This window comes from Neopsephotus bourkii, unplaced genomic scaffold (genome assembly GCF_033783945.1).
Source record: "Neopsephotus bourkii isolate Nb327-2 ecotype Australia unplaced genomic scaffold, CSIRO-AGI_Nbou_v1 NB_1723, whole genome shotgun sequence".
NCBI lineage: Eukaryota > Metazoa > Chordata > Aves > Psittaciformes > Psittacidae > Neopsephotus > Neopsephotus bourkii.
The window spans coordinates 389,747-415,942 of record NW_026902197.1 but is presented as its reverse complement, the minus strand read 5'-3'; the positions used below and the strand labels follow the sequence as shown (position 1 = coordinate 415,942).

General features: G+C 56.4%; 1 protein-coding gene across 3 annotated transcripts in view; it reads right to left on the bottom strand.

Moving 5' to 3' along the window:
- Positions 1–26,196, bottom strand: part of FRMD5 (FERM domain containing 5) — a 65,574-nt gene that overhangs the window by 29,328 nt on the left and 10,050 nt on the right. Inside the window, exon 1 of one of the 3 annotated variants that reach the window (XM_061376571.1) lies at positions 3,823–3,864. The exons of the other annotated variants lie outside the window; for them this stretch is intronic. Coding sequence (XP_061232555.1) covers positions 3,823–3,825 — 3 coding nt within the window. The 5' untranslated portion in view covers positions 3,826–3,864. Of the gene's footprint in view, positions 1–3,822; positions 3,865–26,196 lie in introns of those variants that run through there. 3 annotated transcript variants of the gene reach the window in all.

Genomic DNA, 26,196 nt, shown 5'->3' with positions numbered 1-26,196 from the left:
AGCAGCCAGCCTGGGGCAGCCCAAGCCTCTGCCAGCTTTAAAGGCACCATCCCCAAGAAGCTCCTTCCTGGGCCCATGCCCCAACGCTGCTCCCCACCAGCCCCGCAGCAGGGATGCCCCAAGCCCGCAGCCACATGCTTGTCTGCTTCCATTTGACATGGACACGATGCCAGGCACCACAGCACTGAGGAACATCCTCGCAGTAACAACCACAGCTCAGCGACTTCACCCAGCACCCCAGGGCAGCCTCATTTCCCACATCCCAGGTGCTGCAGAGATAGGGAACTCTGCTGAGCACACATCCTTGTGTGCAGCCCAGCTACGCGCAGAGAGGAGGATGCAGGCTCCAAGACGCTCCCATCACTCCTAAGTCTGCACCCCAACCAAGTCCCACACTTGCCTCTGAACATGGGGTGGGATCCCCTTGGGAAGGGCTGAAGTTGATTCCAGCCCTACAATTGCTAACACTTTGGCTCCACAAAGCCTCTGCAGTGGGCAGTAGGAGGGGCACCCACCCCAACCTGCATCCTAGGTTTCTAATTGCAGATTCCCCTTAGCTTCCACCTTTACACCGTTGTATTAACACAGTACTGAAGTACTACAGGAATATAAACTGATCTTATTTTCCCTGCAACAACCAACCATGTGAATAATGAACACCAGAATCTATTGCAGGAGCCAGGCAATTAGGAGCAAACCCGCAATTCCATCCTGCTGCCTGCATGCAAAGGGTGAAGTCAAACCCATTCACCTGAAGGGAGGTCTCTGAATGAATGGGGCTGTGAGGGGCTGTGGTGCAGTACAACACACCTGGATTCAGAGATCAAATACCCTTTCAGATGGAAAGAGGAAAGAGAAAACGGGATGAAACAGTTTTTCCCAGCAGATATTATTGGCTCTACCTTAGGCAGAGCCGATCTGATTTAAGCTTTGTCCTTGCAACTGCCAAACAATATCCGCTCCCATTTCTTTTTGCAGTGCTCTGCTCCTCACCTGCAACCATTTGCAAAGCACAGCTCCAGACAGCAGAAAGCTCCATCACTGACAGAAAGGAACAACAGGACCCGGCAGACAGGGAGAACAGCAACAAGGGAGAAATAATGCGGCCACCAGCATGGTGAAGCCCTGGGACATCTCCCTGCCCTGGAGAACCAGCTCCAGCCCCTGGAGAGACAACACATCCCCAGCAGGACCTCGCTGTCAGCGTTAGAGCATCACCAGCTCCTGGGTGCAAAGACCCATTCCCCTGCCAGGCTGCCCCACTGTCAGCGTTAGAGCATCACCAGCTCCTGGGTGCAAAGACCCATTCCCCTGCCAGGCTGCCCCACTGTCAGCGTTAGAGCATCACCAGCTCCTGGGTGCAAAGACCCATTCCCCTGCCAGCTGCCCCTGTCAGCGTTAGAGCATCACCAGCTCCTGGGTGCAAAGACCCATTCCCCTGCCAGGCTGCCCCCTGTCAGCGTTAGAGCATCACCAGCTCCTGGGTGCAAAGACCCATTCCCCTGCCAGGCTGCCCCACTGTCAGCGTTAGAGCATCACCAGCTCCTGGGTGCAAAGACCCATTCCCCTGCCAGGCTGCCCCGCTGTCAGTGTTAGAGCATCACCAGCTCCTGGGTGCAAAGACCCATTCCCCTGCCAGGCTGCCCCACTGTCAGCGTTAGAGCATCACCAGCTCCTGGGTGCAAAGACCCATTCCCCTGCCAGCCTGCCCCACTGTCAGCGTTAGAGCATCACCGGGTCCTGGGTGCAAAGACCCATTCCCCTGCCAGGCTGCCCCGCTGTCAGCGTTAGAGCATCACCAGCTCCTGGGTGCAAAGACCCATTCCCCTGCCAGGCTGCCCCGCTCCCAGGTGGGAAGAGGCAGCAACACCAGCCCCGAGCTCCCTGCTCCCTCCCTGTGCTACTGAGCTCCCTCCAATTACTCCTGTTAAAGAGGCCCCCAGCCCACCTCAGCACTATTTACCTCCCTTAATTAAAGATGGCAGCAATAAACATGAGCTACAGACAAAGAGCGATACTAATAACCCCTGCCTCGGGGAGCCTGGGAGCGCTTCAGATCAGATGGTGCTTTGTTAGGGAATTAAAACAATATATTGCCACATAAAGGTGATATTAAAAGAAATCACCATAAATTAGGCTCTGGGGGAGCGCCTTCCCATGGCTTTCCCAGGAAAAGGCACATGGGCCTCCAGCCTGGATGTGCTCCTGCAATGGGAGCATCCCATGGGAGAGCCAAACACAGGCGTCTCCTCCCGGGAGCCATGGCCATGAACACTTTGCCCCAACATTGCCATTCTCAGTCCCAGGTTTCAAGGGGATCAAACCCAAGCCAAACAGCCAAAGCCTCACCAGCTTCCCTGCCCTGGGGCAAAGACCCAGCTCAGATGCAAGTATTTGCATCCAGAGACAGCAAACTCGGCATACTCCAGATTTAAGCATTTAAATGGCAGTTCCTTTGGGATAGGGACTGTTGGGCACGTCAGGGTCACACAGGTTCCCTTAGAAACTCTTCCCATGTTGTACCTCTGCATGAGAGAGCTCCAGAAGCCAGATGGGAAACCGGATTCTGGCACTGGACCACAGGGACGGTGTCAGGCTGGGCAGACACCACGCTCCAGCCCAGCCCTGATCCCGGGAATATAAAGGACCTGCCAAACACAGCTTGGGAGAAATGCACCCTGCCAACTGGGTTTGATGTTTTGATGAGATTAAGAAGCAGTTAATAAAGGCGGTGCTGTTGATTTAATGTATTTAGACTCGCAGCAGACACTTAACCTGGTGGTGCATGGCATTCCCATTAAAAATTAGAATGATACAACATCAGCACGACACGCACTAACCGGATTAAGAGCTGCCTGAGACACCGTTGGGTCTGAATCCACTGGGTGGGTGCATCACAGGGATCTTGGGAGAGCAGGTCCAATGCCCAAGATCCTGACTGAAAACCCACACAACAACCAAGCACGGATGTGCAAGCAGCAGACAACGTGGTGCAGCAAACAGAGTGCCTGGTCACGGGTACAGAGCAGCAGGAGCTGCTTGGTAAATTAAATACAGGTTAAAATCAACATTTCCCCTCTGCCAAGTGAGGTGCACACAGCAGGGAATGGGAAGCTCATAGCCACATCTCCTTCATCAAGGTAACAAAGCATCCCCACCTCATGGAAGAGGGAACTGAAGACCACGGGGTGGTGGGATGATGGACGGGGGGGGCAGGGAAACTGGGTGCTGAGGCAGGGATGTCCCCACCAGCCCCAGCAGCTCCAGAAGCAGCATAAGGACATTAGCAAAGCCCACGCTGTCCCCAAGCCCTAAACCACGCAGCCTTGGGGGAAAAGCTGCTTTGAGCCTGCCCCTGGCTGGAGGAGCCCAGCTTTCTGCTCCACTCCTCCCCTGACCACAGAACTCAAACCAAGGCGGCTCTGCAGCCCATGGCCAGGGGTTGAGGTGTCCCAGCACCCCGCATGGTCACAGATCATACCCAGAGCTGCTCCCCCCCACCTGCTCCATATCTGGGGTCCTACCCACGATACTGGGGCAAAGTGCTTGAACCCCAGGTGAGATGAGGGCAAAGACCCTGCACAAACACCCTACCTCTGCAGTAACCACTGCCCTTGCTCTTCCTGCCACTGAAGCCCCTGAAAGCTCAGCTCTCCTCCAAAACCTTTGACAGAGCCACAGCCTGAGCATCACCCAGAGCAGATCCCACCCCAAAGGCAAGGGCTGTAGGGACACAAAACCCTACGGTCCCCTGGAGAACCAAAGGGCTCCCACCCCACTGAGCTCAGCACCATCAGCACAGCAGGAGCACTTTGTACTCACCATAGTCCCAGCACAGCACACAGGTACCTGCTCCCAACAGACCCAAAGGGCTTTCTACCTCCTACTGCTCCCTTAAATAAAGCCAGGTCCCAGCTCAGCAGGGTGGAGCAGAGGCTGCTCAGGTGGGTGCAATTGGGACCAATTGGGACCAATTAACACCATTAACACCTTGCAAGGAGCCCTGCTGGAATGAATGGGGCTGAGCACTTGCTGGGGCAGGGAAGCCCCTTGTGCAGGGTCCAGCTGCTGGGATCCAGCATCCAGCTCCTGGGCATGGATCCAGGGTGCTCAGAGCGTGCCCAAGGTCCTCCAGGCACAACTCTTCCTCACGGTTTCAGGCATAGCATCAGTTGTCCACAGCACACAGAAAGGGGAGAGCCACCCCAGCCCCACACCCCCCCATGTTCCCAGGTAACGCTGGGGTATCTGCCACTGCCGAAGGGGCCTCCCAGCAGATGGCAGCTCTCATCGCTGCATTTCCTCCTGTAGCCTTCGCGTTTCACCTCCGGCTCTGAGCTGCTGCGAGAGCCGCCTTCCCATGGGCTCTGAACGGTCAGCAAAGGCTCCTCTCGTTCCCCCAGGAGCCCTGGGGCAGTCACAGCCCTGCAATGCCGATCACAGCCCGTCTCGACACGCTGTGACAAGGAAACGCTTGTGCATACAGCGGCAATCCTCTTTGGGGGGAGAGAAAACAGAAGTTTCCTGCACCATTAGTGCTAGGAGAGCCAAGAAGCAGGTTTCTGCTGTACATCTCCATCTCCTGTGTCCTCACAGTTGCATCAAGGTCCCCATCCTTGTCCGCTGCGACTACCCCCTTCAGACCCTGTGGGATGCCTTTCCAGGGCTGAACGTCAGTGTGAACATTTGTCCCAGGGATGAATGGGATGTGGTCAGTGTCTGACACCCATTGGCATTTCCCAGTCAGAAACCAGATGTGCATCCCAGCCACACAGCTGGCATGGAAGCTCCAAGCCCCTCCGGAGCACCTTCACCGTTGAAGGGGGGAAAGCACTTCAGCATCGCCCAGCTTCAACCAGGTATGATGGCAGCCCACAGCCTGCATCCAGCCGCCACTGGGGACAGGGAGCCAAGGAGGGGACACCCATGGACACCCACCCTGCATCCCCTTCACTGGGCTGCGAGGGGCCGCACCTGCCTGGGGGCAGCGGTGGTGAAGGGCTCTGCTGAGCACACCCAGCACATCACACGCAGCACACGTGCCGCTGCCAGCACCCGTGGCCATGCCAGAAGTGCCGGATTGCTGCACTCCAGCAGCTGAGGCCACAATATCTGCTGATGATTTATACACAGAGCAGCATATGGCCGCCAGCAAGAGCTGCCTGCTAAGCACAACGTCAGAACAGCTCTACTCCATCCTTAGCAAACCCTCCCCATCCCTCAGCAGCACAGATCGTTATTAATCACCTTTCCTGCCCTAGCACAGGAGTCAATCGAATGGGAATGCTGCTAAATATTGTCCTGCGATGAACCTGCTTTATGGTTACTGGTGATATCCATCATTATTTTAATATTACTGATACTCTTATCACTGAGATTTATATTTATCAAACAGAAGCTGTGTCCGGATGGATCTCGTGCATGTGTGGACAAAAGAACGGGCTTTGATGGGCTGTCGCTGTTGTAGCCCAGTTCAGTGCAAGAGCACAGCGAGGGGTTGTCTTGGCTGAGCACCAGGAGGTCACACTGCAACAGCCAAGTACATGTGCTGCTCCTCATCTTCACTCATAGGGGAATATGAAGTAATAGGCCAAGGGGAATGGCTTGAACCTGCCCGAGGGGAGACTGAGCTGAGCTCTTAGGCAGAAGCTCTTCCCTGTGAGGGTGCTGAGGCGCTGGCACAGGGTGCCCAGAGAAGCTGTGGCTGCCCCATCCCTGGCAGTGCTCAAGGCCAGGTTGGACACAGGGGCTTGGAGCAAGCTGCTCCAGTGGAAGGGGTCCCTGCCCGTGGCAGGGGTTGGAGCTGGATGGGCTTTAAGGTCCCTTCCAACCCAAACCATTCCATGGTTCTATGGTAATGCTAAGGCAGGACTTGCCCCCTTCTGCAGAGGAAACTGAAGTGCAAAATATGGGTTCCTCATGGAAATACGACCACTGGCAGGGGCTGAGCTGCAGGTGCTCTGGAGGCTGAGCCTGGCAGGAGGGCTGGGGCAGCAGCGCCCATCGCTGATCCCCGTCTGCTCCCAGCAGCCAGGCAAGATCCAGCTCCTGCAGGTGTTTCCCAGGCATCATGGGTGACATCATCTGTGCCTCTGTGGCTCCAGGAAAGGAGGACAAACGCCTCTGCTCTGCTCAGCCCTGCTGCTGGTGAGCAAGAAGAGGAGCAGCCCAGTGCCCAGGCAGGCATGGGTTAAACCAGTGCTGCTGCTGCTGCTGCTGCTGTGCATCACCAGCACCCAGCACCTGAAGCACAGCAATCTCAGCCCCGTGCAGTACACAAAGCACTGACCTGGCTGCACTAAGCTGGATTCGTTCCTTCTTGGCTTTCTGGAGAGCAAAATCCCAGGCAGCTCAGACTCCAGCCTGACTCACCTATGGTGCTGTCAGCAGAGAGCTCTCACCTTCTCATTTTAGCTTTGGAACAAAACAAACCGAAAAAACCCCCACAAAACACATGAGCATTGACAGCAGCCTGGGATGAATCCAGGCCTGTGGCTTTTGGATGATCTGAATTAGACAGAGACAAAATCTCCATCATTCCCTTTTGTGAGTTCTTTCCACACTTCTGTGCACTTTCTGTTAAAGCAATGCACGATCCCTCCACCGTCACACTAATGTCAGCCCCAGGGATCAGGTCTTGTAGAGGGTCTCCTAAAAACGAGATGCTGGGAGGATACATGGAACGTGCTTTCTGCAAGGGGAAATACTGGAGCTTTTTTCTGTTAAATCCATAATTTCATTGCTGCTACCTTGTAATTTGCAAAGAATGAGCTATTTCAGGTTCCAGCGTGGTTCCAAGCAGCAGTTATACAAGCGGCTAATGGGTTTATCAGCATCGCAGTCAGCCACCGCAGGACATGTGTCCCCTCTGCTGAGATCCTGGCCATGGAAGCTCTCTGGTGCCTGAGCCAGGCTGGTCCCGAGCATCCTCAAGCCAGCCCTGCTCAGAGCCCTGTCCTCCCTGTCCCTGAGAGCAGGGTTCCCAGCTGAAGGGCAGCGTGATTTGGTTGACAACAAACAGCAAAGCCCTGCGGAACGTGTCCAGAGGGGACCTGGAAGGGGGCTTCTCTCCTGCTGCCCCCCAGCAGGTGATGGCTGGACCCCATGGAAATGCTCTGATCCTTGGACAGCCTCCTCGGCCTCAGGAAGAGCCAAGGGAATGCCCAGCTGGGCCCTGTGACTCTAAATATTGCCATCTGCTCCCCTCGCACCATTCATCCCTGCCTCTCCATCCTTCCTGCCAAGCACGAGCTGTAAATCACCCCATCCCCTTCCTCTGTGCCCCGGCAGCGCTGAGCCTCCTCCACCATCCATCCACCACCCTGCCCTGCGTCCCTCCCAAGCCCTTTCTCACTGCCTCCTCCTCCTCACTTAAACCAGGGCAGCCTGGTCCCTGCCTCAGGAATCAGCAACTCGCCCTGGCACAAAACATCCCCATGCTGCAGGGCTGATGGAGTGACCTCGTAGCAGCCCAGTGTTTGGATGCACCCTCAAGATCACTTCAGTGCCTTACGCAGAAGTGCTGATCTCCTTTGTCACGTAAGGTGACCTTGCAAAGGATCTGGAAAGCCTGTAGACAGTCTTCTTTTTTAAGCAGATATATAAATATCTGCCCCACACACCCAGGCAGGCCCAGGCAGCACAGTCCCACCCGGGTGCAGCAGGAGGGGCAGGGAGGCTGGGATGAGCTGTTAGAGGAACACCAGGATGTGGAAGAGGAATCTCAGGTAAGTGGGACCATGATGTCCTGCAGCACGTAGCTCTGCTTCCCTGCAGTGAAGGGGCACATGGACTGTGTGCAGGATGCTTCAAGCAGTGTTTAATTCCCTCTCCCTTCTCCTGTGGGGCTGTAGAGCAGGAGGCCAGGTCCCCCCAGGACCCACACACTGCTCTGCTCCTCCAGATCTGATGGGCCAGCCCCGAAGGGCTTGCTGCAAGTGCAAATGGCAGGGAGAGAAGAAAAGGGACAAAAAGGGCATTCGCAGCTTGCCCAGCTCCTGCTGTTGCTGGTGCCTGACCCCAGCTCAATACCAACAAGTGACAACCATTTTGCTCCCCAGACCACCCGACATCCTGCTCCTCGCCACCGAGGCGGTGACAGCGCCTGCCCACCACCTCCCTGCTCATGACTGACACGGATCAGCCCCTGCAGTGTTAGAGCCCCTTTTCCCTGCCTCGTGCTGCTGGGGAGGCGGGCTCGGGATGCCTCAGGTTATTACCTGCACACCCCAATGTGGGGACCGGGGGCTGCAGATGCCCCAGCTGCTGGGCTGCAGCTCAGCCTCGATCCCTGCGGACAGGCACGAGTATTCCTGCGGGAGGGTGACACCATGTGCAAAGGTGTCACATCGCTTCATGTCACACCCGCATCCCAGCACGGGGAGCAGCAGTCTGCTGCTGAGCCCGACCTGCGGCCTGGGGACCCGCTCTCAAACCCTCCCTTCGGGACAGGCAGGCGCCGGCCGATGCTGCACACACGAGACCTCTGCAGCCACGCTGCTCCTTCCATCCTGCTGCTCACGGAGCGTGGGGTCAGGCCAGACCTGCCCAGGCAGCTCCTCAGTACAATCCAGACCTGAAAACCGGGATGAGAGGGAGCAACATGGGCCGAGTAACCCAGAAAACCCCTTAAAAATATAGGAACCAACTATCATTAACTGTCCTGGGGAGTGGAGATGCAGCTACCTCATCTTGGCTAAGATCTATTTCTAACCACACGATTTCGTGTATGCCATGGGCCTTTTCTCCTTGTTCTACTGATTATTTCCACTAATTTGTTCCCTCTAAAGCCTCTCTCTGTTCCCATTTAAATTTTCACCTTCACTGCTTTCCTGAGCAAAACTCATTGGATGAGAAAGGAGCTGAGAAATCCCACACAGCGCGTGGGGATGGGGCCCCTGTGCCCACAGCTGGATTACAGCTGCTGTCAAGGTGTTGTGGGTACCAGGTTCCTGCAGGGCTCCATCCCAGCTCTGCAAAACCAGGACACGGATGTGAAGCATCAGAACTTCATCTCTCTGCAGTCCCAAGCACTCGCTGCCTGCGAGGAGCTCATCGGTGTTAAAGGCTGCCTCCAAAAGCAACTTTACTCTGGAGAAGAAGGACCAGAAGAACCCTTTTGTGTCACCCAGTGATGCTACCCAGCAGCTCCAATCAGCGGTCCCCCAGTCCCTCCTGTGCCTGGCAGAGGCTGCTGGGGACGGATGCAGGGGTAGACAGGACCTGCTGCCTGCTTCCTACCTAACCAGAAAGATAACGACACAAAGGATGCAACAAGTCTGTGACCTTAGTGCTACCTGGCTGCGGAGGGGAGCAGGGACGCAGCAGAGCATTCACCCCCTGAACAGCAGCGAGGTGGCTTGAGCTGTGAAGGGGGCTCCAAGGCAGCTCTGGGGAGAGGGTTTTGCTCTGCCCCCAGCCCACCGGGGCAGGATGCAGGAAGGCTCAGCCCAGCCTCCGTGTCTGCCTCACAAAGAGGGAGGTGAATGCACTGGGGAGGCTGCCAAGGGAGGCAGAAGCTGTCTGGAAGGCAGAGAAGCTGCCTTGCAGTGCTGAAGAGCTCAGCCTCTCTAATATAGCAGAGAGAAGAGTGAGAGGTGACATGATTATCACCGGTAAGTGCCTGCACAGAGAGAAAATAGAGGCACTGAAGGGCTCTTCAATCAGGTGCAGAAAAGCAGCACAAGAAGCAGGAGCAGCGAATCGGAATGAGGAGCAAGAAACAGTTTTTAAAGACAGGGGTAATTAAGCAGGGGCTGGAACTGGGTGAGCTTTAAGGTCCCACCCAAATCATTCCATGATCCTATGTTTCTATGAAACAATCCCGTTTGCTCTAAATTTCCCCTTTGGAGACAGAAATCCTTCCACAGAAGTTCGCCAGCACAAGCTTTGCCTTGAGGAAGGGTATTCTGCTCACATTGACCACAGTACTTGGAAAAGGAGGCAGGAATAAATGGGAATGTTGAAAAATGGATGTGAATATGGTGCCTCCTGTGAGGGCATTCCTGATAGCTTAAAATGTAAATACCCCAGCCCAGGAGGATACAGATCTGAGCTGGTGTTAATGGGACCAGGCTGGGAGGTGGCAGCAGGGGCATCCCTGGAGGATGCTGCAGCCATGGCAACAGGAGGGAACATGGGAGGGAGCAGGGGAGGAAACACAGGAGGGAACATGGGAGGGAACATGGGAAGGAACATGGGAGGGAACATGGGAAAGAACATGGGAGGGAACATGGGAAGGAACATGGGAGGGAACATGGGAAGGAACATGGGAGGGAACATGGGAAAGAACATGGGAAGGAACATGGGAAAGAACATGGGAGGAACATGGGAGGGAACATGGGAGGGAACATGGGAAGGGGCATGGGAAAGAACATGGGAGGGAACATGGGAAGGAACATGGGAAGGAACATGGGAGGAACATGGAAGGGAACATGGGAGGGAACATGGGAAGGAACATGGGAAGTCACATGCCACCACACAGATCAAGGGCACAGTTTTACTGTCCAAGTGCTGAGTTTTGTGGAGCAGTCCCTAGGGACGGCGGGGTAATAACGGCTGCATCCTATTTACCACGGGCCTTTATTGTGTCTGTAATGAGCTCTCCAGGAAAACCTGGAGAGCGTTTCCTCGGAGGCTGCGCGCCAGAAGCACGACTCCAAGTTAAGTGCTTTGCTTCGCTGGCAATTCCCTCCCATGCCCACACGCTCTGAAACCCAGAGCAGGCTCATTAACTATTAATAACAGGGCAGTTCCAAACAGCACGCTGTGCCCTGTTTGTGCCACGTCGTGTTCCCAACGCACCCAAAGCTTCGGCAGCGCAGGGGGCGGGTGGTGGCAGGGGGCTGGGATCTACCACCAAAGTGAGGGCCTTCCTGCGTGGAAATTCCCATTGTGCCACAGCAGAGACCAGGGCTGCTGGTCCATGGGCAAGCACCTGCAGAGCCACAGGCTCACCCAGGCGCAGCTCAGGGGGCAGGATCAGCCTAAACTCATCACCTCACCCTGCTCTAGCGGGAGCTGGCTGGTGTGGAGCCAGGAACCAGCGGCCTTGGGGAGGCTCTGGAGAGGCAGCACCTAAGAACATCTTTCGGGTGCATCCCATGGCACGTACATGCTCCTGTTCTGGACAGCTCATCCCAGCAATCACCACATTTCTGTACAACTCTCATCAGCTATGGGAATAGAGCAGCAGGTTTGGGTTTGATTCAGCGTTTGCCATGAAGCGTTGTCCCTCTGCAGCATTCCCAGCTTCCTGAGCCAACTGTGGTACACATCTCAGCTGATCAAACATAGGGAAAAGTTGTCTTTTCTTTTTTAACCCAACAAACACAGTTACCAACCCCCTTCCTCCCTTTCTGCTTAACGCAGTTTTACATCAAAACACCTCGGAGGCAATTCATTTATATCAGGCAGACTTCTAAGGCTCGAATTCTCCCTGCTGGCACCGCTGGAAGGCTACAATCCCCCAGCAGGTCAGCGAGCCCAGAGCAGGGCTTCATCTGCCAATTTATTCAGATAAGTCTTTCAGAAACATGAAATAAAGTAGAGAGATGGAGGCTGTCAGCTCGCTGCAACAGCCGAGCTCCTGAGCATAATGACCAAGCACGAGGAGCAGCAGCAGCAGCATCCTGCAGGGCATGGAACAGCATGGCCCGGCTGCTCCAGTGAGTTTGAAGGGGCAGGAGGATGCAGAGGGCACTCCAAGAGGGAAAAGCGATGGGTTTAAAGATGAAAAAGTGTTTCCATTGATGACTATCATTACCACCATCACAGCACCGGTGCTGTGCCCACTGGTGCCATAAAAGCTGTACTCTGAAAAAGTGGAAGCTGAGTCCTTCTCTGCATTGGGAAGGTTTTCCACCAGTGACGGCCCATTGGGATCCTGCCAGTGATGCTCACCTCTATCTCCCACGTACCTGCCCCTGTCCTGCAACACATTCACTGCACCCTACACTCCCAGTAGAGCACAAACTGCAGCCACCAGCGGCCATGTGCTGTTCCTTGGCTACAAAAGCCTCAGGTCTGAGCCCAGTCCCTGGCCTGGGGGATGAAGAGAGCAACCGAGGGGAGCTCCGGAGCAAGTAAAGGCTCTGTGGGGGCAGCAGGAGCTGGAGCAAGCGGCCGGGCCGCTCTGGGTGAAGAAAAGCCCCTTTGTGCCACGCACATGGTGGGCATTGTTCAGCAGCCGCTCACACCGGGGCTGCCCTGCTCCGCTGCCAGGGCCGGCCGAGCCTGAGCCACCCGGTGCCCACGAGCTGCCTCCGCTGGTGCCATTTACGCCTCTCTTCTCGCACGCCCCAAAGGCCCAGCTCCCTCCCGAATTCCCCTTTCTCCTCCTCCCTCTGGACTCGCTCCAGCAGCTCCGCATCCCTGCTGTGCTGCTGCCCCGGAGCTGGATGCAGGATGCGCAGCAGAGCGGGAGAGTTTCTGTGGTCCCTGGTTTAGCCCCACTCTCTGGTCTGAAAAGGAGCTGCAGGACCTGATCCCAGCACCCCTGCAGCAGCGAGCCTGGGTCTCTTCTTCCTTTCCTCACAGCGGGGGTCAGCCTCTGTTTCCCTGCCTCTCTGACCCCCCTCCTGCTCCTCCTTCAGCTCCCGCAGCACGGCACGGCACGGCTTCACGGCGCTGGACAAGTGACTCCGGTGATGCCCATTAGCACTAATGGGAAGCTACAGTGCCATTTCTTCCCATTAGGGTTAAATGGGCGCTGCACAGATAACGCGGTTACCTCGGCAGAGACACAGCAGCTTCCCTGACAGGCACACACAACATCAGGGTCACAAGCCACAGCTTAATTCTCTCTGATAGAGGCACAAATTAGTCCGTGCAGTGCACCGGCGCTGAAGTTCGTTAAAGCAGGATGATGCGGGGTCAGCGCTGGGCACTGTCCTTCCTCCGCAGCCCCACGCTGCCCTGGAGCACACAGGCATCCTGAGCCAAAGCAGGAGAGACCTTGGGCAGCGCAGCAAAACCTCAGCCCCTCTCACAGCAGCACAGTGGGACCCTGCAGGTTCCACAGCCCCAGAACTGTATGAATCCGCTGGCCAGCTGGAGGGAGGGCTGTGGGGCCGGGTCAGGACATTGGGAGCCCTTTTGCCACTCCAGCATCCTGATCCATCATCCCGATCTGCAGGACCAGTCACTTCCCGCTGTCCATGCAGCAGGTACAGGTCCTCCTTGTCCGTTTATTTCACACGTTATTCACATTCACTCCGTGTTAATTCAGCATTCCTGCCAGGATTTCCACATTCACCTGCCCTTACAGGACAAACCCCAGCACTGGTCCCACTGCCACAGCAGGATCTGCTTCCCATCTGCCCTGGCCCCAGCCCGACCTGCTCCCTGATCCCAGGAGCACTGCGCAAGGCCAAACTCTTGATCTTCCCCAGACCTCTTGGATTCTGAACAGAAACTCGATTGTTTCTGGGTCTACTTTGATGTTGTGTTTTCATAATGAAGCCATTTGCAGCATGAGAATTAGGATTGTGTAACAATTTATATAGGAGATAACAGCTCTGCGGGAGCTGCTAGCGGAGAGCATTGGCACCAAGTGGAATTTGCAGTGGAGGTTCCCAGCTTTGGGAATTATCTCTTTTTTTAAGTGTTAGTATTTACTAAAAAAGATTTTGATTTCTAATTCCAGAAGAAAGGAGCTGAAGAGATTCGCAGCTCTGGTTTGAGCTCGCAACAGCTCGACATGGCCTCAAGGTTGGCACTCCTGCTTGGCAGGCTGACTCGGCAGTCTGCTCACATCCAGCATCCCAGGGGCGATGGGAAGCGGTCCAGAATGCAAACCCAGGGAATGTTTCACTTCCTCCCTCCACAAACTTATTACCTGCATCCCCGGGAATAGAGCACACAGAGACAGCCCATGTGGAACTGAGGCTCCCAACTGCCTGGAGATGCGTTGGGCGCACTGACACCTGTATCGCGATAGTGCAGGAAGCCCCTGGCGCAATACTGCTGAGGATGGGGAGGAGGGGAGGAAGGTGCAGGTCGGTTGTGGAAGTGATGCATCTGCCCTTCCCTGCTGCTGCTGCTCTTGGTGTCACTGCCTCCTCAGCTGCTGCAAGCACCCACCTCCTCCTCCCCCAAGCAAAGGCAGAGGGGAACCAAACCCCCAAAGCTCCCAAATCCATCACGCTGGTGACCCAACAGGATGAAGCCAGCGCGGCCAGAGCTCCCTGCTTTCCCACCCACCCATGGAAACCAGTGCTGCTCTTCCATCGGGATACTGCAGTAGCCGGGAGAAGTGTTTTCTGCCAGCAGGGGTTGGGCTGATGACTGCCACAGTGAGCCTGTTCCACGGGGACGGTGGTGTCAGCAAGTGATGCAAATGGAAAACAAAGAGCAAAGGTGCCTCACCTCCAGCACATATCGCGGCCCCAGAACGCATCATTCTGACACTGGGTACTTGCAGCTTTCCTAATAGAGAGCATGATATTAAAAGGCTCGGACAGCTTTGCAATAGCAGCACTTCAAAACCTCCATCCCCGTGGCAGACACGGGAACACGCAACAGCTCATTAACCTCAGGGCAGCTTCTGATGCAGCTCATCCATGGGGCCGAGCTCCTCCCCGGAGCACCCAACAGCTTCCACTGCTGGCAGTGATCCTGAGCTGGGAACTGCAGCCTCACCCTGCAAAGGCAGCAGCCCCATGGCCCCGGGTGGAGTCTGGGGGTGACACAGCTCAGCTGTGTGTGTACGAGCACGTGTGCGTACACCAGGGCTCCCGCGATGCTCCCGGAGCATGGAAAAGCCAACCAAGCCCACCTCAGATACCCACACTGAGGCTTACTGCATCAAACTAATAACTATGAGTGAAAATAGGGCTGAGGTTTCTGGGTTGCATAATGAGGAACCGCGAGAGCACAGGGCTGGGGACCAAGCCTGGGGGATGCTCAGGTTCAAACCGCACTCCCAGCTCCAGCGAGGCGAGGGCTTTGCTCTGCTGCAGGAGCTGTGGCCGCAGATGGGCTGGCAGCTGAACCCACACAGAGGACAGAACAGCTCCCGCGGCCCGGGAAGCTGCAGATGGCCTGGAGCAGAGCTGCTGCAGCCAGGGGCTTGTCCCTGCTCACGGGAGCCACAGAGCACACGGATGATTAACCCCGCTCCGAGCCCGGAGCTCACCCGGGGAGGGCGGCACGAACCCACGTCTGAGGCACAGAAGTCAGCGAGGAGATAAAGGGGCTTTCCAAAGAAGCGCAGCACATGGAAACAAGCTGGGGAAGGGAAATCAGGGGTCCAGGTCTGCTTCTGAAGTGGAAGGGTGGAAGCAAAGGGCTGAGTGTGCAGCCACCAGAGCCCAGCACGGATTTCCGTGGGGAGGAATTGGATTGAATTGTGGATGCTGGCCAGAACCGTCAGGGGTCCCTGTTCCTGCATTCCAACACAGACACCTTCAAGGGCTCTATGGCAGAGGGGGCTCAGTAGAGGATCCATACTTGACCCCTAGAATGGCTCCATGTCCGTGTTCCTGCATGGAGCAGCCTGGCCCCTGTGGGCGATGTCTCTGATGCACACACGCTCACAGCGCACAGCCTGCAATTAAATATGGAAGCATCCCATCAAACATTCAAATTGAGGGTGACCCAATGGCATCACCAGCACCCATCAGGGCAGGAAAACAACAAGCATCAGCAACTCCACCTGCCAAACTGCCCGCAAAACTGCCCTTGGGTTTAGTGCCAGGTGAGCAGAGGCTCCTGACTGCCCATGGAGGCTGCAGGATGGAGCTCCACAGCCGGAGCCCAGGACACCTGACCCAGGACCGTGCTGTGCCGGCCCTACCGCCCTCCCATGGGCTGACCGGTGCCCGGTCCCCCGCAAGGGCTGGATGCGGTGCGCTGGTGCTGGGGCTCGCAGTGACAAGCAGCACCAGTTTCCCCCCATGTCCATCACCCTCCATGGCCCCGGGGCGGCCGCGGTCCCAGAGCAGGGTCACTGCAGCTCGGGCACTGAGCGCAGGTGAGGTGGAGATTCCTCGAGAGCCGCTGGCCAGGCGCCTGCCGGGAGGGACCGAGGCCAAGGCCGGGCTGGGGCCGGTGCCGGCCCCCTGCATAGCCCAGGAACATGCCCAGCCACGCTGCCAGCCTGCTGCACCCGCTCTGCTGCTGCCTGCACTGCACGGACCAGCCAGCCCCAGCCCCAGCCCCTTTCCCCACAGCCCCGCCTCCATCCCTCTCCCTGCAGTCACGCAACCCCAGCCTGGTTTGTGTTGGAAGGGACCTTAAAGCCCACCCAGCTCCAGCCCCCAACCTCCAAACCTCCAACCTTCCACTGGAGCAGCTTGCTCCGAGCCCCTGTGTCCAGCCTGGCCTTGAGCACTGCCGGGGATGGGGCAGCCACAGCGCCATCGCTCCTCACTCCCACCCTGTCCCGCACACCTCCCTGTGCAGGGTCCAGAGCATCCGAGGTTTTAACCTTCCAGGAGGTTTGGCCATGCCCTTCCCTGGGTTAGTTTAATGTCACTGTACAAACACCACCTGACCGCAACGAGGACCACTGTGCAAATACCAAGTGCTGTTTGTGCACCAGAGTCCTCCTCAAACACAGTTAAATCTCTGGGACTTTCCTGTGTACATTTTAAAGCATCCCCTGGTTGCTCCTGTGGCAGGAAGCAAAACCATCTACAGCCCCATTGTGATCACGGCCAGAAGAACCCCCATTTCCCATTTTAATCCCACTAAGGAGCTGCAGCATCCTCCTGGGTGCCCAGCTCAGGGCTGTGCTGGCAGCAGCAGCTTTTGCCCTGACGTGTTTCCCATCAGGTGCCCCATAAAGTGCAGTTTAACACAAGAAATATCCCCTGATATTCCCAAATCAGTGCACCTGTAAGTGTGTTCCAGTGACTACCCCAAAGCCATGCTGGGCACCGCTGACCCAGCACTCAGGTTCTAAGCTCAGTTTATACACTGTCAATTCACAGGCAACAGGAAGATCAGATGGAGCTCTCCATGTAATTCCAGCTTCGGATTCCCCTTGCTGCTTATCAGCAGGGATGCAGACAGCGGGGCAAGAGCTGGCCCCATCCATACCACAGTGGCTGTGTGCAAATGCCCCGGGAGCCACCGGCACAAGATGCCCCCGGCCATGAGGGCAGCCCATGGACACGCTCCACTGTTTGCAGCCATGGTCCTGCCATTGACTGGAAGCTGATTGTGCGGATCAGACCCAAGGAGCCACCGAATCCCGAGCTGAAGCCCACGTGAGCTGCAGGATCAGGGGGACATTCCAGGCTCTGCTTCCGCAGCACACCGGGAGCAGGAGCCGCAGCACACCGGGAGCAGGAGCTGCAGCACACCGGGAGCAGGAGCTGCAGCACACCGGGAGCAGGAGCCGCAGCACACCGGGAGCAGGAGCCGCAGCACACCGGGAGCAGGAGCCGCAGCACACCGGGAGCAGGAGCTGCAGCACACCGGGAGCAGGAGCCGCAGCACACCGGGAGCAGGAGCTGCAGCACACCGGGAGCAGGAGCTGCAGCACACCGGGAGCAGGAGCTGCAGCACACCGGGAGCAGGAGCCGCAGCACACCGGGAGCAGGAGCCGCAGCACACCGGGAGCAGGAGCCGCAGCACACCGGGAGCAGGAGCCGCAGCACACCGGGAGCAGGAGCCGCAGCACACCGGGAGCAGGAGCTGCAGCACACCGGGAGCAGGAGCTGCAGCACACCGGGAGCAGGAGCTGCAGCACACCGGGCTGCAAACAGCCTCAGGCCACTCCGTTTAGATGGATTTTCTAGTTTGGACTTTGTACCCCACCGGTCTGTGCAGTTCCGGCACTGAAGCATCTGTCTGATGAATGCCGGACTCATCCTAAGGTGTCCCCGCACTGCAGAGATGCGTGAACTGCAAGGCCTGTCCGAGCCTGAGCACTGCAATGCCTCAGTTTTAAATGGGACACACAAAATGACTGGTTAATCATGTACCCATCCTGCACCCACACAAACCCCTGCAGAGGTGCGGGTACCTCTCATCCCAGACACACACCTTTGACAGGGTGTCAAGGGGATGCCCCTGCAGTAAACGAGAGAATTCCTTTGCAGAACCTCCATCAACAGCTTGGAGCTCCTCAAGTCGTGGTTATCCACCCCGAGGGAAGCAAAATATTTACCTCTGCATCTTTAAACCCAGCTTGGTGCTGAATGCAGGCCAAGTAACTCTCTCCTCTCCCGCTCTCAGAAGGTTGGCACGATAGCGCAGAAACCAGTCCAGCTCCACAACAGCACAAACCCCTCTCTTGTGGATTCTGGATCCAATTAAAACTATTTCAGGCTTAATGACTTGAGCTGCTGCTGGTGATGGAGAGCTCCAGAGCTTGCTGTGAACCGCAGCTCCTTATATTCCCTCAGAAGCAAACCAGGAAGCGAGCGCTCCCTGCAGCTGCAGCAGCCCTGGACCCCAGGCAAATGCTTCAAAGGAGCCAGCAGCAGTGAGAGCCCCTGGGCCAGGGGATCCCCATCTCCATCCTGATGCTCAGCCTGGCCCATGCCCTTCAGTGGGGTGCAGGTTACCAAGGACATGAAAGACAGGCCAAGGGGAATGGCTTGAACCTGCCCAAGGGGAGACTGAGCTGAGCTCTTAGGCAGAAGCTCTTCCCTGTGAGGGTGCTGAGGCGCTGGCACAGGGTGCCCAGAGAAGCTGTGGCTGCCCCATCCCTGGCAGTGCTCAAGGCCAGGTTGGACACAGGGGCTTGGAGCAAGCTGCTCCAGTGGAAGGGGTCCCTGCCCGTGGCAGGGGCTGGAGCTGGAGGAGCTTTAAGGCCCCTTCTAACCCAAACCAGTCTGGGATTGTGTCAGACAGAGCTCAGCACAGCCTGGCTGCAGTTCCACAGGGACATCCAAGGCGTATCAGCACTGTGATGGGTCAACTCCCAGACCTGACAGCCTCAGACATGCCCTTAAAAGACCTGCTCAAATGAGCTGCACTGAAAACGGAGCGATCAGATTGGAACAGAAACCCCGTCTGGACAAAGGGATGCATTTCCTTTTAATGGCCACTATGAAAGAAAACCAAGGGAAGCTTCTCCCAGCAGTTCAGTCTCCTAATTCTCAGGAAGCAATGGAGCTGTGCTGTCTCCGAAGCGCAGCCAGGCATTCCAAGAGCATGTAAAACAGGGGTATCATGTCTGCAGACAGCCCCCATCCAGCACAGAGTGTGTGCAAGACTGTGCAACTCGAGTTTAATGGAAAGAAGGTTCTGCCTGTCCGTTCCACTTATCCCCATCAGAGCAGGTTTCACATATGATTAGAGTGTCTCTGCTCAAGGAAAGGAGTGTTTTGTGGAACCCGCTGAAACTGAACAACAATACACCTCCAGACTGCTCATACAGGAGGGGGAGACCTGTGCAAGTTGCACCAGTTTGATCCAGAATAAACATTCTGGTTACATTTTCCATCTCTGATGTGCTATTTGCGCTACAAGAACCACTGAAGGGTGTCAGATCACTGTGCGTTTCCATGCACACACCTATGGGACAGAGGAATAAAGGTAAGGTTCCTCATCACTGACCTCAGAGAGGGGCTGGCGGATGGGCCTGCATCCCGTGGGATATCCCAGTCCCACAGCAGCACTCAGAGAAGCAGCCCTCGGTCCAGCTCCTCCCTGGTGTCCATCCCTGGGTGGGTGTTATTACAAACCCCATCTCCCCAGACTCTCCTCATAACCTCCAAGAGCAGAAAGACCCCCTCAGCTCCAGCGGGAAGGTACGGATCCACCCCCAGCTCCCCTTTGGGACGGGTGCTTGTGCTGGGCTGGCTCTGGAGGTGCCAGGGACCAATGCTGTGACCCGCATCCACCCCGAGCAGGGCCCCGGGTACCACCGGTGACTGAGCACCCTGCCTGGGCTCAACACAGACGGCTCTGCACAAAGAGCCTTCCCCACCATCCAAAGGGCTGGGCAGGGGCTTTGCCCAGCATCAGCCGTGGTCCTTACCCTGCAGAAATAGATGGGTAAGCAGAGAGAGAACAACCCTGCCACTCGGAGCTATGGAAGGAATGAAGGCGCTGCAGGGTCAGTGCTGGTGGCGTGTGAGGAGCACAGGGGGTGGCAGGGGAAGGCGAGCTTTGGCCCTTGTGAGAATTGTCACCTATCTCCCCCTGCAATCAGGGCAGCACCTTGTGCTCAGCAAGTCTTGTATAGGGCTGATACAGAAACACATTTTCTACCATTCCCTATCTCTGAGAGCCGCTGCTCCGTATCTATCACTGAGGTTCCTGTAGTTTAGCAGAGGAAATAGAGGCTCTGGACTGGCAGAGATTTAATTCAAAGCCTCTGTAAGGATGCACGTATCTAAACCAGCTTTAGGAACACCCCCGGGTGTCAGCAGGGTGCCAAGGCACACTCAGCATGCCCAGGGCACTGATGCTTAGCCAGCCATGGACAAAACCCATCCTTTGCAGCATCCCTGGGTGCACACAGAGGCTGTGAAAGCAAATAAATGGTGGTGGAGGACAGGGAACACCCACCAAGGGGAGATGCAGTCACCCGTCCCTCCCAGTGCTCCCAGCTTAGCGCAGGGTGGAATGGGAGCAGCCACAGCGTGCCCAGCAGGGATGCAGGTATTGCTCCCACAGCCTGGGAGTGGTGGGGCTTCGGAGGGAAGAGATCAGAGGATGTGGAGGAAGAGCAAATGTCTTTGTAATGAACAGGAACCCTCCTCCCACCTTCTCCAACCCCCCCTAGCCAGTAATCGCCAAGAGATGATGGGACTGGAGGAGCTCAGTACCAGGGCACAGCACCCACAGCCCCCGGGACCTCTGCTCCCAGCAGAGCTCAGCATAGCTGTTACTAGAGCAAAGTGCCTAGGGCTTGGGGTCAGCAAGCCAGCAGAACACCACTTTAGATAAGGTGGGAAGGGAAGAAGCAATAAACAACCCCTGCAGAGCAGCTCCTGGCTGCAATTCCCTAATGCAGGCAGCAGGTCCTGCCCTCCCCAGGACGTGCAGGGTGATGGAGGGCTCTGCTGGTGGCAGAGAGGATCCCACCAAGGAAGCAGGAGGCAATTCCCCAGCAGCTCCCCCGGCCCAGGGGACCCGGAGCCCTGGACTGACACCAGCCCCAGTGCCCTGTGCAGCACAGGGATGGGCAGGGTGTGCTCCTGGGGTCTGCTCTAAACCTAAACCATAACACAGGAAGAAAACTGCACAGCAGGAAGAGCTTCCCACAGCATCCTCCAACAGACATGTTCATTAGCATTAATTACAGCGAATGTCCTGCCCCAGCCAAGGTGATGAAACACAGCATTAACCGATTAATAGATGGATTTCATGCCTTGGCCTGTAACCCCGCGCTCTGGAACACGCACACACCACTGCCACATCCTTCCAGCAGCAAGGACGACGATTACTGTTAACTTCATGCTCTGTTTATGTCGGTGCCATGCTCTAGCTGTTATCTGCAAACAACAGATCACCCTGGCTCTATTAAAGTGATGGTATTTATACTGCAGAGGAATTGCTCTAATTACACAAAGGCCCCACAGCCACTTCTCTCACAACCACGGCAGTTCAGACCCCAGAGCTGCAGCAGCCTCAGCACAGCCCCAAGTCCTCCTGCTGTGGGTTTGTGCCCATGTCCCACCAGCCCCACACTGGGGCCGGGAGCATCTGGGATGGAGCTGGGCAAAGGCACCAGCCACATCCCATCCTCTTGCGCAGGGAATGTCAGGAAACGCTGCCCATCACCGTGGCTTTGCCCATCACCGTGGCCATCAGTCTGTCTGACAGCAGCCATCACTGTCCCTGCTGCCCAGGGAGCCGCTTCCACGGGCCGGGCCAGGTTCTGTCCCTCATCCACAGGGATTGCATAAGCAGCCGGAGCTTGTCCTCGGAGCACACAGCGGCAAAGGCACGTCAAGGGAAGCGCTCGATCCCCTCTGACAGCTCCTTCCCAACGCGCCGCGGCTGCGACGTGGCTGTTAAACCTCATTTAGGATAGCGGCCTTTATCTTAAAGGGTTGTGCAAAACAAGACACAGCCCAAGAGGGCTTCAGAGCCCCACTGCTGCCATCAGCACGGGCTGGCAACACGAGCAGCACGCGAGGCAAAGTCCTCCATCCCATCCCATCCCATCCCATCCCATCCCATCCCATCCCATCCCATCCCATCCCATCCCATGCCGATTCTCTGATGTCTGATAGAAAGCTCTAACCCGCAGCTGGCAGGAGAGGGGTGGTTTATACGAGCACTTCACTGGCTATAGCCATGCTTGGAAGAAGCAGAGAGAAGAGGAAACGCTGTCTCCATAAAGCAGGAGTTATGGCTTTACAAGCTCTTCCCCTGTAGCAGGGTGCTCGCATTCCTGGGGCAGCTGCAGAGACCTGAATCTGGAGAGGTTCAGCTCGTGCCCAGCATCTCCAGGCAGGGAGGAAGCTGCAGCTCCATAAATCTGGCTGTAATTGTGGGAATACACTGGGGATGTCGATACAGAAAAGCCACAGGATTACACAGGCTTGGGAAAGGTGCTGCTCTGTACGATCAGCACCTCTGCCTCGCAGAAGGGAAACTGATCCAGACAAACCCCCTCCAAAGGGTTTGTATTCTTAATACCTTATCAAACGAGTGACAAAGATGTACCAGCGGTAGGTGTCATTTACCTATCTCCTGCAAGCACTAGATCCTCTACAACATGGTAATTGATTTACAGGGCTGGGAGGCAAAGCAGAGATTATTTATTGACTGGGGGATAAGAAACCCTCAGCAGGGAAGGTGGGTCCATCCTGATGGGGGAGAGGCTTCGCAGGATGCAGGGGGAAGTGGGGGCTTCCAGGGTAACCCTTTGTAGGGCAATGCTTGGTAGCGGCTGGCATGTTATACTCTCTCAATCCATACCCTAATTCCTTTAAGATCACCCCTAACTGTGGAAAAGCACTTTTAAATTTGCCTCTGAAGAGATTAAATACATTAAACATTATCTTATAGATGGGAAGCTGCAGGTGTCCATGTGGAGGGCTGATTCCTGCCACCTCCCCACCCCTCCCACTCACCCCCCATGTACCCTCCATAACAAGCACTGCGAGGATGCTACCGCCTATTCCAGCATTAGGGAAGGGCTGATGTGCCATGTCTTATCTCCCCAGCCCTGAGACAGCTGCCCTCCAACGTGAGCACAGAACCAGTTGCTTCTTGAGCAACCTCTCTTTTATCAGCCAAACACACCCTATCTTCAGCTCTTTCCCACCAAAAGGTAATTACCTTAAGAGCTCATTACGACTACAGGATGTGCAATTACTGCCTGGAAATAATGCGCTATTTTTAACACATCAGAGTAAGAAGTGGCAGATTGACAAGAATTATCCCTGGAGCAGGAAGGCAACCGGCTTGTTAAGACTGCCCTTTTTTGGGCTACAAAGAGGTTCCTGTCCCTTTGGAGGGAAAGGAGATGGCAGCGGACCTGGGCAGGGTCCATGGCTGCCAACTGTCCTCCCTGCATCCCATCCCAGCTCCTGACCATCCTCTGCATCCCACCCCAGCTCCTGCTCAGCCTCTGGCTCTTCTGCCCTGTCTTCAAGGCCCCAGGGCCACCCTGGTTGGATGTCACTGCTCCTGGTCAGGGCTGGTTGCAGCCACGTGTCCCCTGCCTGCAGTGGCAGTGCCCTGGAGTCACTTCTCCCATCAGAGCAGCCCTGTGTCCTGCAGGGGTAAAGGCAAACAAAGCTCATGGGAATCCGTGGGACCCAGGCAGGGAAATGGACCAGTCCTGCCTTCCTGGCAGCCACCAGCTGAACTGGGTGACAGCCCTGGTGGCCACCGCACCACCCACCACAGACCCGAATGGGGCAGATGAGGCTGCCCAGGGCCATGGGAACAGTCTTCCCAAAGCCAAAAGCGTCTCATTGCCATGGAGACCATGAGGAGCACAAAACCCTCTCACTGCTCTCCTCAGCCCCTCTGCACAAGGCAGCCCGTGGTCACCACAGACAACTGCAGGCAGGCAGAAACATTGCTGGGTCGGGGTGGGAGGTGAAACGGGAGGTGAAATGCGTGGCGAAGCCAACGAGCCACAGGACACGGTGAGAAACGGGCTTCTGCTTTCCCCACTCCAGCTCCCAGATCCCCAGTGGGTTTGTGCATCTGTCCCGCAGTGCATGGGAAACACCCCTGCATGCATGGAGCCAAGCAGCCAGGCCGTGTCTCAAGGGGCCATGGCAACTCGTGCTCAATGGAAGGGGGAGAAAGGAGGAGAGCAATGGGGGAGATGCAGCGCAGAGGAAATGGGAAGATGCTGGAGTATGCCCAATGGCACCTGAGGGGGGGGATTTCTCTGGGCTATCCTTTAAATTAGACAAAAACAGACACACAGTTTTTAAATGACAAAAGGTGCCCCTGTGCCAGGGTGGAGAGGAGGAGGCACTGACGCTGCCACTGACCATGACTTTTCAAGTCTCCTGCATAATAATCTCCATTTCCAAGGAGCCAGCACCTAGAGGGGCCTCAAGTACCACATGCAGGCGCTGGTGCCATCCCCATCCATGTGCCAGGAACCCACAGTCTAATGCCTGCAGGATCCCAGCCTATCCCACCAAACCAGTGCTGCATGCCCTGACCCTCAGCACAGGTTCCCACCACAGGGGCAGGAGACGGCAGGACACAGCCAAAAACCAGCAAGGGAGGAGGGAAAGAGTGATGGAGAGAGTGAGGATGGAGAGAGGATGGAGCAAGGAGGGAGGGAGGACGGGGGGGCAGTGCTGCCCCGCAGATGGGCTCACCCAGCAGAGCAGACAACACATCCCATAGGGCTGGGTTGGGAGGTTCCAGAGGAGCTCAAACCCTCCTGGCTGTGCCGAGCGCTGCACAGCTCCCCCTGCACGGCTGCTGCGATGCCTCAGCCCCTGCACCAGCGCCTGTCATAGAGCTGCAGCCTGGTTTGTGCTCAAAGGGCTTAGAGCCCATCCAGCCCCAACCCCTGCCACGGGCAGGGACCCCTTCCACTGGAGCAGCTTGCTCCAAGCCCCTGTGTCCAACCTGGCCTTGAGCACTGCCAGGGATGGGGCAGCCACAGCTTCTCTGGGCACCCTGTGCCAGCGCCTCAGCACCCTCACAGGGAAGAGCTTCTGCCTAAGAGCTCAGCTCAGTCTCCCCTCGGGCAGGTTCAAGCCATTAAATCTGCATCCCAGCCCCATAAACCACACGGGCACTCAGGCACCTTCACAAGTGCTGCACAAGGCCCCTCCTCGCTATCAAGAGCTCTCTAGGAACAGACTTTATGAGTCCTTCCTAAATCCCAGCTATAAAACCCCGCACGCAATGCTTGGCTACCTGCAGCTACCTCCTACCAGCCGTACAGTGATGCTCTCTGGAGCCTCTCCATAAGTAATGACAGATACAAGAGCAGTGTGGGATGATGTCAGATATGCTTAAGATGTGTGTGGATTACAACACCATAAATGTTTTAAGGGCTTGAGTGAATCTGTTGCTAACCTTGCACCGAGCTCCACTGGCCCTCTCAGCCCTTCCCTCGGCAGTGGATGCCATCCAGGCAAAAGCATCATATTTTTACCCTGGTTCTCTCACCGTGTCTGACACCCTGATTAGAGGCCAGGATAACTGTGGTACTTACAGAAGAATCAAGTGCATTCCCAACAGTCTCTTCTGGCTCCTGCAGTTTATCAGAGGAGTTTGGTTTCCCAAAGGTACCGAAAAGCCAGCCTGCCACCAGTGCTCACCCTCTCCTGCTCCTTCCTTCCTTGGAGAAGTCCCCATAGCCCAGCAGCTGGGACAAGGCTAGATCTGGATGGGTTTCAGCTCCGTGCTGTCACATCCCAGGGCTGGACGTGAAGCTCCAGCACAGTGCCCCTGAAGCAGGGCAGGGCAGTGGGGATGAGGACATCTCCCAGGCGATGCTGGTCCCCCGCTCACCAGCATCCCTGATCCTCTGTTCCCATGGCAATCCCAACCCCACCAGCTGCACCAAGGCATCGGCTTTTCTCCTCCCTGTGGTGAGATCCATGGATCAAAGCAAACCCAGGCAATTAGGCGGTGTCCATGGGGTCACCGTGCAGTCACTGCCTCCAGGATGATTTATGGCTTCCCAAGGCCATGCAGAAGCCAACACTGAGCCATTCTGGGCTGCTTCTTACCCTTATCCCATCTCCTGGAAACTGCACAGGGTGTAAAACTGCAGCCCAGCTCATCTCACCTCCTCATCCAAGCATTTCTCTCACCATGACCACCAAGCCACTACCAGCTGAA